The sequence below is a fragment of the Drosophila persimilis genome, unplaced genomic scaffold (assembly GCF_003286085.1).
Source record: "Drosophila persimilis strain 14011-0111.01,24,50 unplaced genomic scaffold, DperRS2 tig00000124-arrow-pilon, whole genome shotgun sequence".
Classification (NCBI taxonomy): Eukaryota; Metazoa; Arthropoda; class Insecta; order Diptera; family Drosophilidae; genus Drosophila; species Drosophila persimilis.
The window spans coordinates 15048205-15060604 of NW_020825294.1; the positions used below are offsets into that span (position 1 = coordinate 15048205).

At 41.6% G+C, this 12400-nt stretch overlaps 1 protein-coding gene across 1 annotated transcript in view; it reads left to right on the forward strand.

Moving 5' to 3' along the window:
• The window catches only part of LOC113565547 (mitochondrial basic amino acids transporter), a 189917-nt gene that overhangs the window by 106019 nt on the left and 71498 nt on the right, over positions 1–12400 (forward strand). Inside the window, exon 2 of the mRNA XM_026987857.1 lies at positions 10454–10915. Within this exon, the coding sequence (XP_026843658.1) occupies positions 10454–10915 (462 nt within the window). The remainder of the gene's footprint in view (positions 1–10453; positions 10916–12400) is intronic.

The window sequence follows — 12400 nt, forward strand, 5'->3', positions numbered from 1 at the left end:
TTGTTATTGATTCGGTATCAAGTCCGAATATGTCTGCGTAGTTACAACAAAGTTCTCTTAATTGTTTATTAAATAGTTTTGGAAAATTTTTAGATAACTTTGATATAACATCGTTTGTTCTAGTTTCATTATTTATTTCGGATATATCATAATTTGCTAATGGTTCATAATTCAACTTATTTATATTAATCATTTGGTCGGTACTAGTTGTATTAAGTAAACGGACGAATGCATTTGCAGTTGTTACGACTGTGTTTGCTGCATATATACCAGGTTGAATTTCCTGGTTCGGAATAAAAATGCTATCTTCATTTGAAGTTAACTCAATTTTACGGACAACTTCGGATCGTGCTGGTAACACTATTGTATTGTTACCAGAGCTGTAATTTATGGGAACATAAATAGGGTAGTTTAGATTGTCTGGTCTTATTATGAGCAGATCTTTTGAAGGTGTGAAATCTAGTTGACAATTAAATTTTTTAATAAAATCTATTCCTAAAATTCCATCACACGGTATAGAAAAAGTTGATTCGACAATATGGAAGTTGTGTGGAATTATATATTTAGTTGTTTGTATTTCTAAGGATGTCATTCCTTTAGATTGAATTAATCCTTGATTAATTCCCTGAATATTTATTTGGTTGTTTTTGTTTATGTCATTAAAAGTGTCTGAATTGTCTTTTAACAGAGATATGTCTGCACCAGTATCTATCAAAAATATTAATTTCTTGCCTGTAGCTACGTTTGTGAATGTTACGAATATATTTATACTAAGATTAATCGAATGAACCTTTTTACTGTCTATTGCTGTGTACCTAAGGGCTGTTGTGAGTTTCCCGATTCATTCTGGGCAATTCTCACATTGTTGTTATTGCCATTATTATTGTTATGGCCTCTGTATGAGTTACCGCGGCCTCTATAGTTTCCTCTATATTGGCCTCTACCTCTGTTGTTGCCATAATTATTATTTTGGTAGTTTCCACGGTAGTTTCCGCGGTTATACGCTCGGTTAGTATTATATCTCGGTTGTGCAGCATATAGGACTGTATTTGGGTGTCCTACTGCGTCTGTGCAACTATCGACGAACACAGTTGTAATCTCACTCATTGTATTGAAATTTCGTGATTTCATTACAGACCTAACTTCGTCAATTGTGCTGTTTCCTATGATTGATTTTACAGCAACTTGTAGGCTCAATTCTTCGGCATATTCTTGCGATACACCGTTAATCATATGTGCCGATTGCAAAGCCCTTGTCAACTGTTCAACTTCTTGAATATATTGACTTGCCGTCTTTTGCTTTTGCTGCAGATTGAACAATTTAGCTGATATTGCTTTGGCTGATTCGCCTTTTATACCGCTTTTTAGTTTGTCTATTATGGACACTATTGTTTGTTCAGTGGTGATTAAGTTTCGAATATGGCCTTTGAGTTTAGTTTTTATTAGGTTGACTGCTGTAGTTTCATGTGTTCCCTTAAGTGAATCCACTAAGCTAAGAGCATCAATGAAACTTTGTAGATTCTCAGGCTTTCCACTAAACTCAGGTATGAGTGAAGCGGCTAGCTTAAGAAATTCTAGTTGTGACATGGCCATTTTTAGAGTTTTTACTTCAGTAGTAGACTCTGATTCAGAATCAACTAGATTGGTTAGTGTGATTACCGCTGGTATCGTAAGGTCGCCTAGGTCTTCTTCTTTTATATGTGTATCTGAACCGCTTGCGATTTCAGATTCGCCCTCTAAATCTGTGTTTGTGTCTTCCTCGACTAATACTGGAGTATTCAAAATCGAAGGTATAGTTATGTCTAGTGAATATTTTGATTTGATGCTATTTAAATTTGTTTTTAATCTATTCAAAAATCTTGATACATACGACCAATGCTGAGTATTTAACTTTTCTTTATTGTCGTGTATCAGGGAACGAGCTTGGTTAAAACATGCAACTAATAGTGTCGCGTGTCTACTTATAGTTTCGTTTGAAATATTCCTATTTTGTGCTAGGCACTTGTATGATTTATCAAAATTTTCTTTTATTTTAACTAATGCGGCATTAATATTTTGCCATTCCATTTCATTTTAAAATAATTATTAAAATGTGCAAAAACATTTATAGGTTTTCAATCAAATAATGATATATTTTTATTCATGATTCGTTTTGGACTTTTTCTTTTATTTTTGGCCAATTTTCGTTACCATTATAAATTTGTTTTAAATTTTGTCCAGGTCATCTGCCCGGCTTTGATAGCGTTTCTTTATGCATCTATTATGTAGTTTATACAATTTATATAATAGATGTCCTATGATTATAATGAAAATAATAGCAATAAGTATTGTTATTAACTTTAGGTCGGTGTTATTGACTTCGACTTTGTTTATTACATTCGCTGTCGAATCTACCGATTTTACATCTACTAAACCCATTGTGTAAAAATTTTCGAAATTTTCTTCAAATTTACTTATTTTGTTTGTTCGTGACATATGTATATACAAATTTCCTTTTTTTTCCTTTTATACTACTGTATAAATTCTTTGTTAATTGTTGAAATTAATTTATAATTTATATATTTTTTTTTTTCAGTTTTTACATTTCTTCCTGCCTAGTGTTTGTGTGGCTTTACAGGCCTCACTCTAATTGGGCAGATGTTATTCCGCTCAATTTTACAATTTTAGATCTTACAGTTAAGTTGTATGCATCGCAGGCATTAAAAAAAATTTTGTTTGGCGGTGGGCGCTCTAGGAAGCGCTGTCGGTTCACTGCTCCGGGTCTAGCTTGTTGCGCTAGACGAGGCCGGTGCTGGCTGCACAGGCTGCTACTGCTTCTCTGTTGGGGCACCGGTGCAGGCTGCACAGGTGTACTCGCAATGCGGCGAGTGTAGAGGTCCCTCGCAGTCGTTCGGGCAGGTCTTCCTTGGCTTTGCTGTTTCTGTCGTTTGGGGTGGTGGAGTTACGGTTAATATTTTACTGATATTTCGTATTGCAGTGTAGGTGGTTGTGTGCATGGGCTCTTTCATTTTCTTTTCTGCTAGCAACAATTTGATGTGATCGAGCTCTGTGTGTAATTTCACAGATGTGCTCCACGGCAAATTATCGTTGCTATTTAGCAGTTTTAGTAGTGTTGCCCTTCTGGCTCTCAGGCGTTTTACTACGCCGCCTCTTTTGCCACACATACCACTCTACTTACTGCGTTCAGTTCCGCTCCATTTCCTGCTGCTTCCAGTGGTGCCTGCTGTTGTTGTCCGCTCTCGCCGCTCTCTCTCTCGCTCTCCGCTTTTTTTTTTTTTATATGATTTATTTTAACATATTTTTGTTTCCGAACATCTACATGTTCGTGACACTTGTCACGGTCGCCATGTAATATGTCACTATTGTAATTATAACACTGGCACGTCTGTGCCGTTTGACTTCGGTTTTTTGAATGTCTTTATTGAATTTATTCTTATAACTCAGACCGCATAGCTGCGCTGCCGGTTACGCCAACAGCGGAGCGGCTTCATACATATTTGTCTTATCAGCATAATCGAGAGGGCAAGAGCCGTATGTACATATGTGTATATATATATATGCTTCAAGTGGTCAGCGTGGGAATGCTGACTTAGCTTAGCGCATAAGCGGCGATCATATTGCACGCTCACTTGAAGTGGTTTTGTTTGTGTACTGCAACAATGTGTTGCTGATACATTTATTGTTAACCATTGGGTACAGTGTACACTCAATATATGCACATACTACAATGGATAGTTGCAATTCAGTCAGTACTCCATTACTAAATAAACTAAATTATGAGTTACTTAACTCAGATGAAGACTGCAATGTCGTAACCTTATTGGCTGTTTAATGTACATAATGCTGTGTACACGACCAGATTTAGCTACCGCTGTAAATATCTTGAGTAGATATAGTAGCAAGAACAATGCTGAGTTATGGCAATGTTTAAAAAGGGTTATTAGATATTTAAAGGAAACTATTGATATGAAGCTTATATTTAAAAAGAATACATCATTTGAAAATACATTAGTTGGCTATGTAGACTCCGATTGGGGTAGTAATGAGATTGATAGAAAAAGTACAACGGGTTATTTGTTTAAAATGTTCGATTCCAATTTAATTTGTTGGAATACAAAAAGACAGAATTCAGTGGCAGCTTCATCAACTGAAGCTGAATATATGGCCCTATTTGAAGCTGTAAGAGAAGCTTTATGGCTAAAGTCTCTTCTAAATAGTATTAATCTTAAACTCGACAGACCCATTAAAATTTATGAAGACAACCAAGGCTGTATTAGCATTGCAAATAATCCCTCATGTCATAAAAGAGCAAAGCATATTGATATAAAATATCATTTTTCAAGAGAACAGATAGAAACTAATGAGATTTCTCTTGAGTATATTAATACAGACAACCAACTTGCTGACATCTTCACGAAGCCACTACCTGCTGGAAGATTTGCGGAACTGCGGAACAAATTAGGACTACTACAAGAAGAATGATTCCAATTTAATGAAAACATGAACATGAAGCTATATTAACGAATTTCTTACATTAATTCATATTTAATTTTATTTTTTTTTTTTGTTTGATTTGAACCAAAAGAACCAATGAATTGTTAAAGTAATTTAATTTTATGTTAATCTAATTTTAAAGTGATCTGATCGGGTTTTTCTGGGTTTTCCCCGTATCCTTAGAGCAAATGCTAGATCACATAACACTTCCCAGAATGCACACCAACCACATTAGAATAACAATTGAATGTTACCTTTTTGATTTAAGGATGAAAAACTTTTTTTTTATATTTTTTATTTTTATGATTTTGATAATTAATGTTATTTTTGAGGGGGGCGTGTTGGAATACGCCTATTCCCACATTCAAATAATAACATTAAATAATATTATCGATATGTTAGGTATTATTATTATGAGTTAGTCTGGTCACACTTGAAGTGTCGACTCTCTCTCTTCTTTTGTGATCTGTGTGGACCGGTGTTGCAGCAAAAAGTAATCAAGAAATACATAAATAATCTTTAAAGAAAAACATAACTTGGTACTGTCTTCCGTTTACTAATTGTCATAGCCAGTCTACTGATACCTTCCTTTCAAATCTCTTAATGAGGTCGTCGACCACCAGATTCCACAGTAGTGGCGATAGGACTCCACCTTGAGGTGTGCCTCTGTGTGCCCCCTTTACCATGGAAGCGGTGCCCCAATCCGATTGCACCCGTCTACAACCTAGGAGGTTTTTGATCCAGACGTTGATTGCAGGGTGTATGTTATGCGCTTCTAGGCGACTTGTTATTGCGGTTGTTGCCACGTTGTTGAATGCTCCTGAGATGTCCACAAATGCTCCCAAAGCATACTTTTTGTTGTGAAGGGCGCTCTCGATGGTGGCTACTAGCGAGTGTAGTGCCGTCCGTTGTCTAATTTTAGTTGGCTCTGTACTGTGGGCTGCTTTGAGAGCAGCTTCTGGAGCCTAGCGGTTTCGGGCACTTTCTCAATGTTGGAGCAGAAGTGTCTCCACGAGTTCCTTTGTGCCTTACGTATTTCCTTCTTGTAGCTCCTAAGTAGGATTTTATATTCCTCATTGACAATCTCTTCGTTCGCTTGTTTGGCGATCTTGAAGAATTCCTTGAAGTTGTTCCTTTGGAGAGAGAGATCTCGGTTCCACCAGAGTGGCTTGGACCTCCTCTTCGTTCTCAAGGGTTTGCATGATGCATGGTAGGCGTTCAGTAACTCGTTGGATAGGGTCTTTAGGGACTTCTCTATATCCTCCGCGGATTTCACTGAGCCAGATTCCAGATTCGCGAGTTTCGTAGTAACAGTCTTTATAAACTTTACCCAGTTTGTGTTTCGGGGGTTTCTATAGACTGTTATCTTCGAAGAGTGTTTGAATTTGCACTTGAACTGAATGTACTTATGGTCTGAGAAGGATGGTCTTTCGAGGACTCTCCAGTCAGATACCAAGGTACTCTTTCCCGTGACAAGAGTTAGGTCTAGCACTTTTGACGAAGTGGGACCCACGAAGGTGTGTTCCTCCCCCACGTTTGCTACATCTAAGTTAGTGGATAAGATAAAGTCTAGGAGGGACTCACCTCTATCGTTTGTGTCAGGGCTTCCCCACACATTGTGATGGGCGTTGGCGTCTGCACCGATGAGGAGTTGGAGATTTTTGGAGCCGGCTTCTGTCACCAGACTCCTAAGTTCTTCCGGCGGGGCGGGCCTGTCGTGTGCCATGTAGCAGGAAGCTGCCATTAGGCGCTTTTCCTCGCTCTCCAGCATCACCACCGTCAGGTCATCCGTGCTGTAATGAGACATAAGATGAGCATGGATTCCCTTCCGTACGAGTACGGCGGTTCTGTTCCTGCTTACCGATGTTGAGTAGAGAAGGCTGTAATTTGAGGACTTTAGTCCGGCCACAGAGTTGCCTGACGCAATCCACGGCTCCTGGACTAAAGCTATGTCGGCGGGCCCTTGCTCCATGGCAATGAGGAGCTCCGCCGACGCTACCTTGCTTCTATGGAGATTGAGTTGCAGCACCCTTAGTGTCATGGGTGGCTAACTCAACCTCGCATGACGGGTTGACTTTGATTGTCAGGTCACCGTCACCGTCTTCCTCCTCCTCCGAGTCGTCCAGCGCAAGACCCTGGGACTATGGTCTCCAGACCTAGGTCCTTCTCGACCTCGCCTGCCTGGAGGGTGTGCGCATCTTTATCCTCGGGGTGGCGCTTTTTCAGCCGTAGGTATACGCTACCTACGCCCCACGCCATCTTCCCGAACTTGGGATACAGGATGTCCTCCGCCACCTTGCTGATCTGGAGGATCACGTGCTGGCCCCCCTCGTTGGGTAGTGGGCTACCGGCATGCAGAACCTTCCAATCAGCCGTTGGCACGTCCGGATTTCGCCTCTGCAGCAGCTTCAATGCTCGCTCCCCCTGGACAGCAATGGGGAAGAGCACCTTTGCCTTTGGTATGGACGGGATCAGCTCCCTGTCTACCACCTCCAGCTTGGCCCCCTCCCACAGAGCTTACAGTAGGGAAACCTTCTGCACCAGCCACTGCCGCGTTAGGTCGTCGTTGCACTTAAGGATTTTGACCCCGTTCAGCCATCCCGCTCCATCGAACGTGGGCATGGGAGCGCTAGGGTCCTCCTCCATTCGCGAGAACAGTGCCTCGACGAGCTGCGCGTGGACTAACTTCCACTGCGCCGCCGTCATCTTACCGTTCTCATCGCTGCGATCGATCAAGGCTACAATGAGATGTCTCTTGGACACCTCGCTCATGGCCTTCACCCTCGGCTTCCTCGTCTTCGGCTGGGGGGTGGCCACCTTGGGCCCACGTTGCCGCTTGCTCGCCGGAGTGTCTTTGGCAGCACTCTCGATCGAGCGTTGCGTCTTGGTGGCCAACATCTCCTCCACCTTGTTGGCGAATCCACCGTTTGTTGCCTTCATCTGCGGCAACTGCGCGTAGTATTCGCGGCCCTCCTGTACCCGTTGCTCAGCCCAGGCTAGCTTGGACTTCTCCTCTTGGGAGATATCCGCCTTGCCCTGTAGCCGGCTCAGTAACTTGAGGGCCGCCTTATACTGAGCTTTTGCCTTCATCCCCTCCCTGGAACGCTTCGGCCCTTCCCTACGCAGGGAGCTGGTACCTGGTTCCGGCGAGCGGAGAAGGCTTTCCTCTTCGGTCTTGCTAAGGAATAGCACGCTCTCCAGGTCCGAGTCTGCATCGACAACGGCACCCGCGCGGCTCACCCTGCAACGCGTCGTTTTTGTGGCAGTAGTATTACAACTGACATGACGTGCTCCCGCCATGCCCGAGGTCTGACCGCTGGCGACACGCAGAGAGGATTGCTCCTCCCCGTGCCCGCCGGTGGTAGCAGTCACGCTTTCCACCGACGTTTGGGTTGACATCCCAACCCGTGTTTGCTCCTTATCTACCTCCATATTTGGCCCGAAGGTGCATACCGGTTAATGTTTATCGGGGGGACCACCCCCTAGCGTTTTATGCCTGGCCGCCAGGCACCTCTAGCCATGGTCTTGGTTCAGTTCCCCTGACTTTAGATCGGGAAGACGATGGACCATAGCCTTAGCTAGACACTGCATTACCCCGGGCAAGGCAAGTGCATTATCCTCGCCCGGGATAATGCAGTGTCCATTGCCCAGCCGGCACCCTCGTGGAGGGTTCAGCTAGAGGGTTTTTGCCAGCCTAAAATAGATATAGATGTATGAATAAAATATAAAACAACAAGACACTAATGTAAATTCCGTGAAATAAAATAGTCAAAAGGTATCGGCTTGGATTTTAAAGCTTAGAGTTTTCCCAGATGGTAACCTACAACGCTAAAACCGAAGCTACAACGCTTTAAGGGCCGATTCATTAGCTCTACAGAATTGAAGTTCTTAAACACCCAGATGGTGTAGCATTTTTTTGCTTGTTTGTTTCTCCCTCAGATTTTAGTTGTTGTATCGCCCTTTCTCGACGTTCGTTGTCCGACAAAAGCTGCGAGGGAGGATCGTCTGCATAGCAGTAAACACATCAAGATCGATCATCACCGGAATTACATGTTTCGTCGTCTGGAATAGTGGCCTGTCTGTCTCATATTCCAAACGGTCATAAACTAAATTAAAACTCGGTTTCTTATCGCTTAACCACAGGCCGTAATCGGGTTCCCCTATTTAGACAGAAAATATTTCGCGTTCTAAATCCACGCTGCAGAAGAAGCTCAGTATTTCACCAGAATTCTTATGTTATATGGAAAAATGGAAGCTTACGTCTGCAAAGACATTACATTCAAATACATACAAACAACAAAATTGTTTGTTTTTAATTTTCAAATAAATCCATAAATAAAAAATTTGTTTAAGTCGGTTTTGTTTAAAAAAGTTTGAGTTTATTGCATAGCTGTGTCTATGATGCCACAGACAACCTACAGCAATACATCAAGGTGTTTGAAAACTAGGCCTGTCGATGGAACATCTCCATAAACCCTGATAAGTGTGCAGTGGTGACGCACACTTTAGGAATGGGCTCTAGCTCTGGTGTCTTCCTGCTTGGGAAAATCGTGGAGCAGCGTAGGAATCACACACACGAAATTCTGAGATATACGTTTTATAGTGAGATCTAACAGAAGTGCGGATACCAAATTTGGTTACTCTAGCGTTAATAGTCTCTGAGATTTGTGGATGCCCCAGATTTTCGTCCTTTGTGGGGGCGGAAGGGGGTGCGGCGAAATTTTGACACAAAACGGTCAAGGTCCGATATCACAGGAGTGTGGATACCAAATTTGGTTGCTCTGGCTCTTATAGGTTCTGAGATCCTTGAACTCATATTTTGCAATTGGCAAAACCGACCATGAAACCTGTGTGTTAGATAGAGACAGAGCGAGAAAGAATGAAATTGTTTTCTTGATTCTGGCTATGATAATGTTACGATCTGGTTTAGATTTTACACTCAAGAACATATAGACATCCTCTACGATTCTGCGTTTTCAGTTTTCTCGTATCTCTGAATTTGTGGTCCACAGATTTTCGCCCTTTTTGGGGGGCGGAAGTGGGCAGGGCAAAGTTTTGAAATATACTTGTAGCAGTGACATATCACAGAAGTCCGGATATAAAACGTCGTTGCTCTAGCTCTTATAGTCTTTGAGCACTAGGCGCTGATACGGACGGATAGACAGACGGACAGACGGACGGACGGACAGACAGACAGGGCTCAATCGACTCGGCTATTGATGCTGATAAAGAATATATATACTTTATGGGGTCGGAAACGATTCCTTCTGGACGTTACACACATCCATTTTCACCACAAATCTAATATACCCCAATACTCATTTTGAGTATCCGGTATAACAACGTCCTAATCTACAAAGCCATACTACCCCCTGCCTGGAAGTACGACATTCAGGTGTATGGGATTGCCGCCAAAACTAACCTCGCGAGGATCATGACATTCCAGAGGAAAGAGCTGAGTAGTATATCCGTAACCGGGACATCGCCAAGGACCTTAACGTCCATCTTGTTGGTAATAATAATAAATTGTTTTCCTTTGACTGTTGTATAAGTGGTTTAAGCAGTAATTTGAGTGCATGTTTATATTAGTGCTATTTTAGGACTGCACTGGTTAAGTATTTTTATACCAGATACTCAACATGAGTATAGGGGTATATTAGATTTTTGGTGAAAATGGATGAGTGTAACGACCAGAAGGAAGCGTTTCCGACCCCATAAAGTATATATATTCTTAATCAGCATCAATAGCCGAGTCGATAGTGCCATGTCTGTCTGTCCTTCTGTCCGTCCGTCCGTCTGTCGCTATGAGCGCCTAATTCCCAAAGACTATAAGAGCTAGACCAACGAAATTTTGTATCCACACTCAGAGTTAATATGGTTTATTTATATGCATAGTTTATTTATTGATTAGGACTTTATAGTGTAGGACTAAATACAATTTGCATTTTTTTATTTAAAGGTGCTGCTGGAGTACTTGTTGGCCACCCATTAGATACTGTGAAAGTTCATTTGCAAACTGATGACCCTAAGAATCCGAAATATAAAGGAACATTTCATTGCTTAAAAAAAATAATAAAAAAAGATAATATTCAAGGTTTATATAGAGGAATAAGCAGTCCAATGTCAGGAATTGGATTAGTAAACTCAATCGTTTTCGGAGTATATGGAAATATTCAACGTTTGTCAGATGAACCCAATTCACTCCTTTCACACTTTTATGCTGGTTCCATTGCCGGACTAGCGCAAAGCTTTGTATGTGCACCGATGGAGCTGGCGAAAACAAGGCTTCAATTATCGTCACAGATTGACAGTGGAATTAAATTCACTGGGCCCATCAACTGCATTAGATATATAATAAAAACAGAAGGTGTACGTGGAGCGTTTAAGGGCTTAACGGCCACCATTTTCAGAGATATTCCAGGTAAGACTGTGTACCAGTTACTCGTAGATTGAGAGAAGTATGTATTTAACAAGCACAAGATAATCGGATAATTATTACAACAAGCATTGTCATGTTTTGTCGGTTTGAACTTTTATACACGGTATTAAAAATGAGTATAGGTATATTAGATTTGTGGTGAATGTAGATGTGTGTAACGTACAGAAGAAAGCGTTACCCATAAAGTATATATATATTCTGTCTGTCATGTCTGTCCGTCCCGCCCAGCTCCGCCCAGCTCCGCCCTCTTAAAGGACGAAAATTTGTGGCATCCACAATTTAGAAGATACGGGAAAAATAAAAATGTACAATCATAGAGAATGACAATACTGTACTAGTTGCTAGCGCCCGACGACACATTCAGGCACGTTTTCAGTCTCTCCCGCGCGCACACTTTGTCGCTCAATGCTGACTAAGTATCGGGTATAAATGTAGAGTTGAGGTCGCAGCAGTAACTCACAACGTTCCCCCTCCTTATAAGTCGGTTTGGTTCAAAGAGAAAATAAGTACTTCAATTTTGTTACCCATTATCGGTCGAATTCTTGGGCGACGACTAGAAATAGTGCCGGTAAATAATAAATAAATAAATAATCCCGTTGTTCAAATGCTGTAGGTATCTCTGACGTGATGCGGTTGACATGCGCAATTGTTCCTTACTTCTCTCGAAAATCGAATTGGTGAGATCGAACTATGTTGCTAGTTGTTGCTATGTTGCTATGTTGGATGTCTGAGCTGATGCGCAGCAGGATGACTTTTTCAAATAGCTTTGAAAGATACTTACCTGCTTACTTAAGCAGGCTTATTGGTCTGGACGACGATGGCTGCGTTTTGTCTTTTCCTGGCTTAGGAAGTCGTGTGATTGCATTGAAAGCCCTGAACCTGTCTTGGATAGCTGTCTTTCGTTGAACAACTATGCTTCTGTCTAAACTTTTAAATTGGTAGCCGATTACCTATATGTAATACACATGCAAGGCAACGAATGGAACTATGCCAGGTCGACGGTCCGTCGAAATAAAATTGTGCTTGCATATGTTGTGTTCGGCAGCTCACAAAGATTGATCAACGATTTCGACTTTAAAGATTTTGATATTGTTAATGTGTGTGTGTGTGTGTAGGAAGCTGGGTTGCATACGGTACATAAACCGTCTACAGTTTGGTCGTCGAAACTAGAACTTGAACCTGTTAGACTGCGGAGTGGGTATCCTACGGTGCGCAAGGGAGGGTCTGAAGACACGGCGACAGATGAGTGACAGCCAGTTATGGTACTGTTTCTGATACTGATTTTATTGATAAAACTGATTCTTATTTATAGGCAATAAAAGGTACAAAAGTGCTGAGTCTGTAAAATATATGTTTTGTGTATTATGGATAATTTTAGTGTCTGGTGGGCAATTGCGATATTTTGATGGTCAGCAACTGCCCCGCTGTCTTCGCCGTCTGCGGAGAGAGTGCATTGTCAGCAGAACT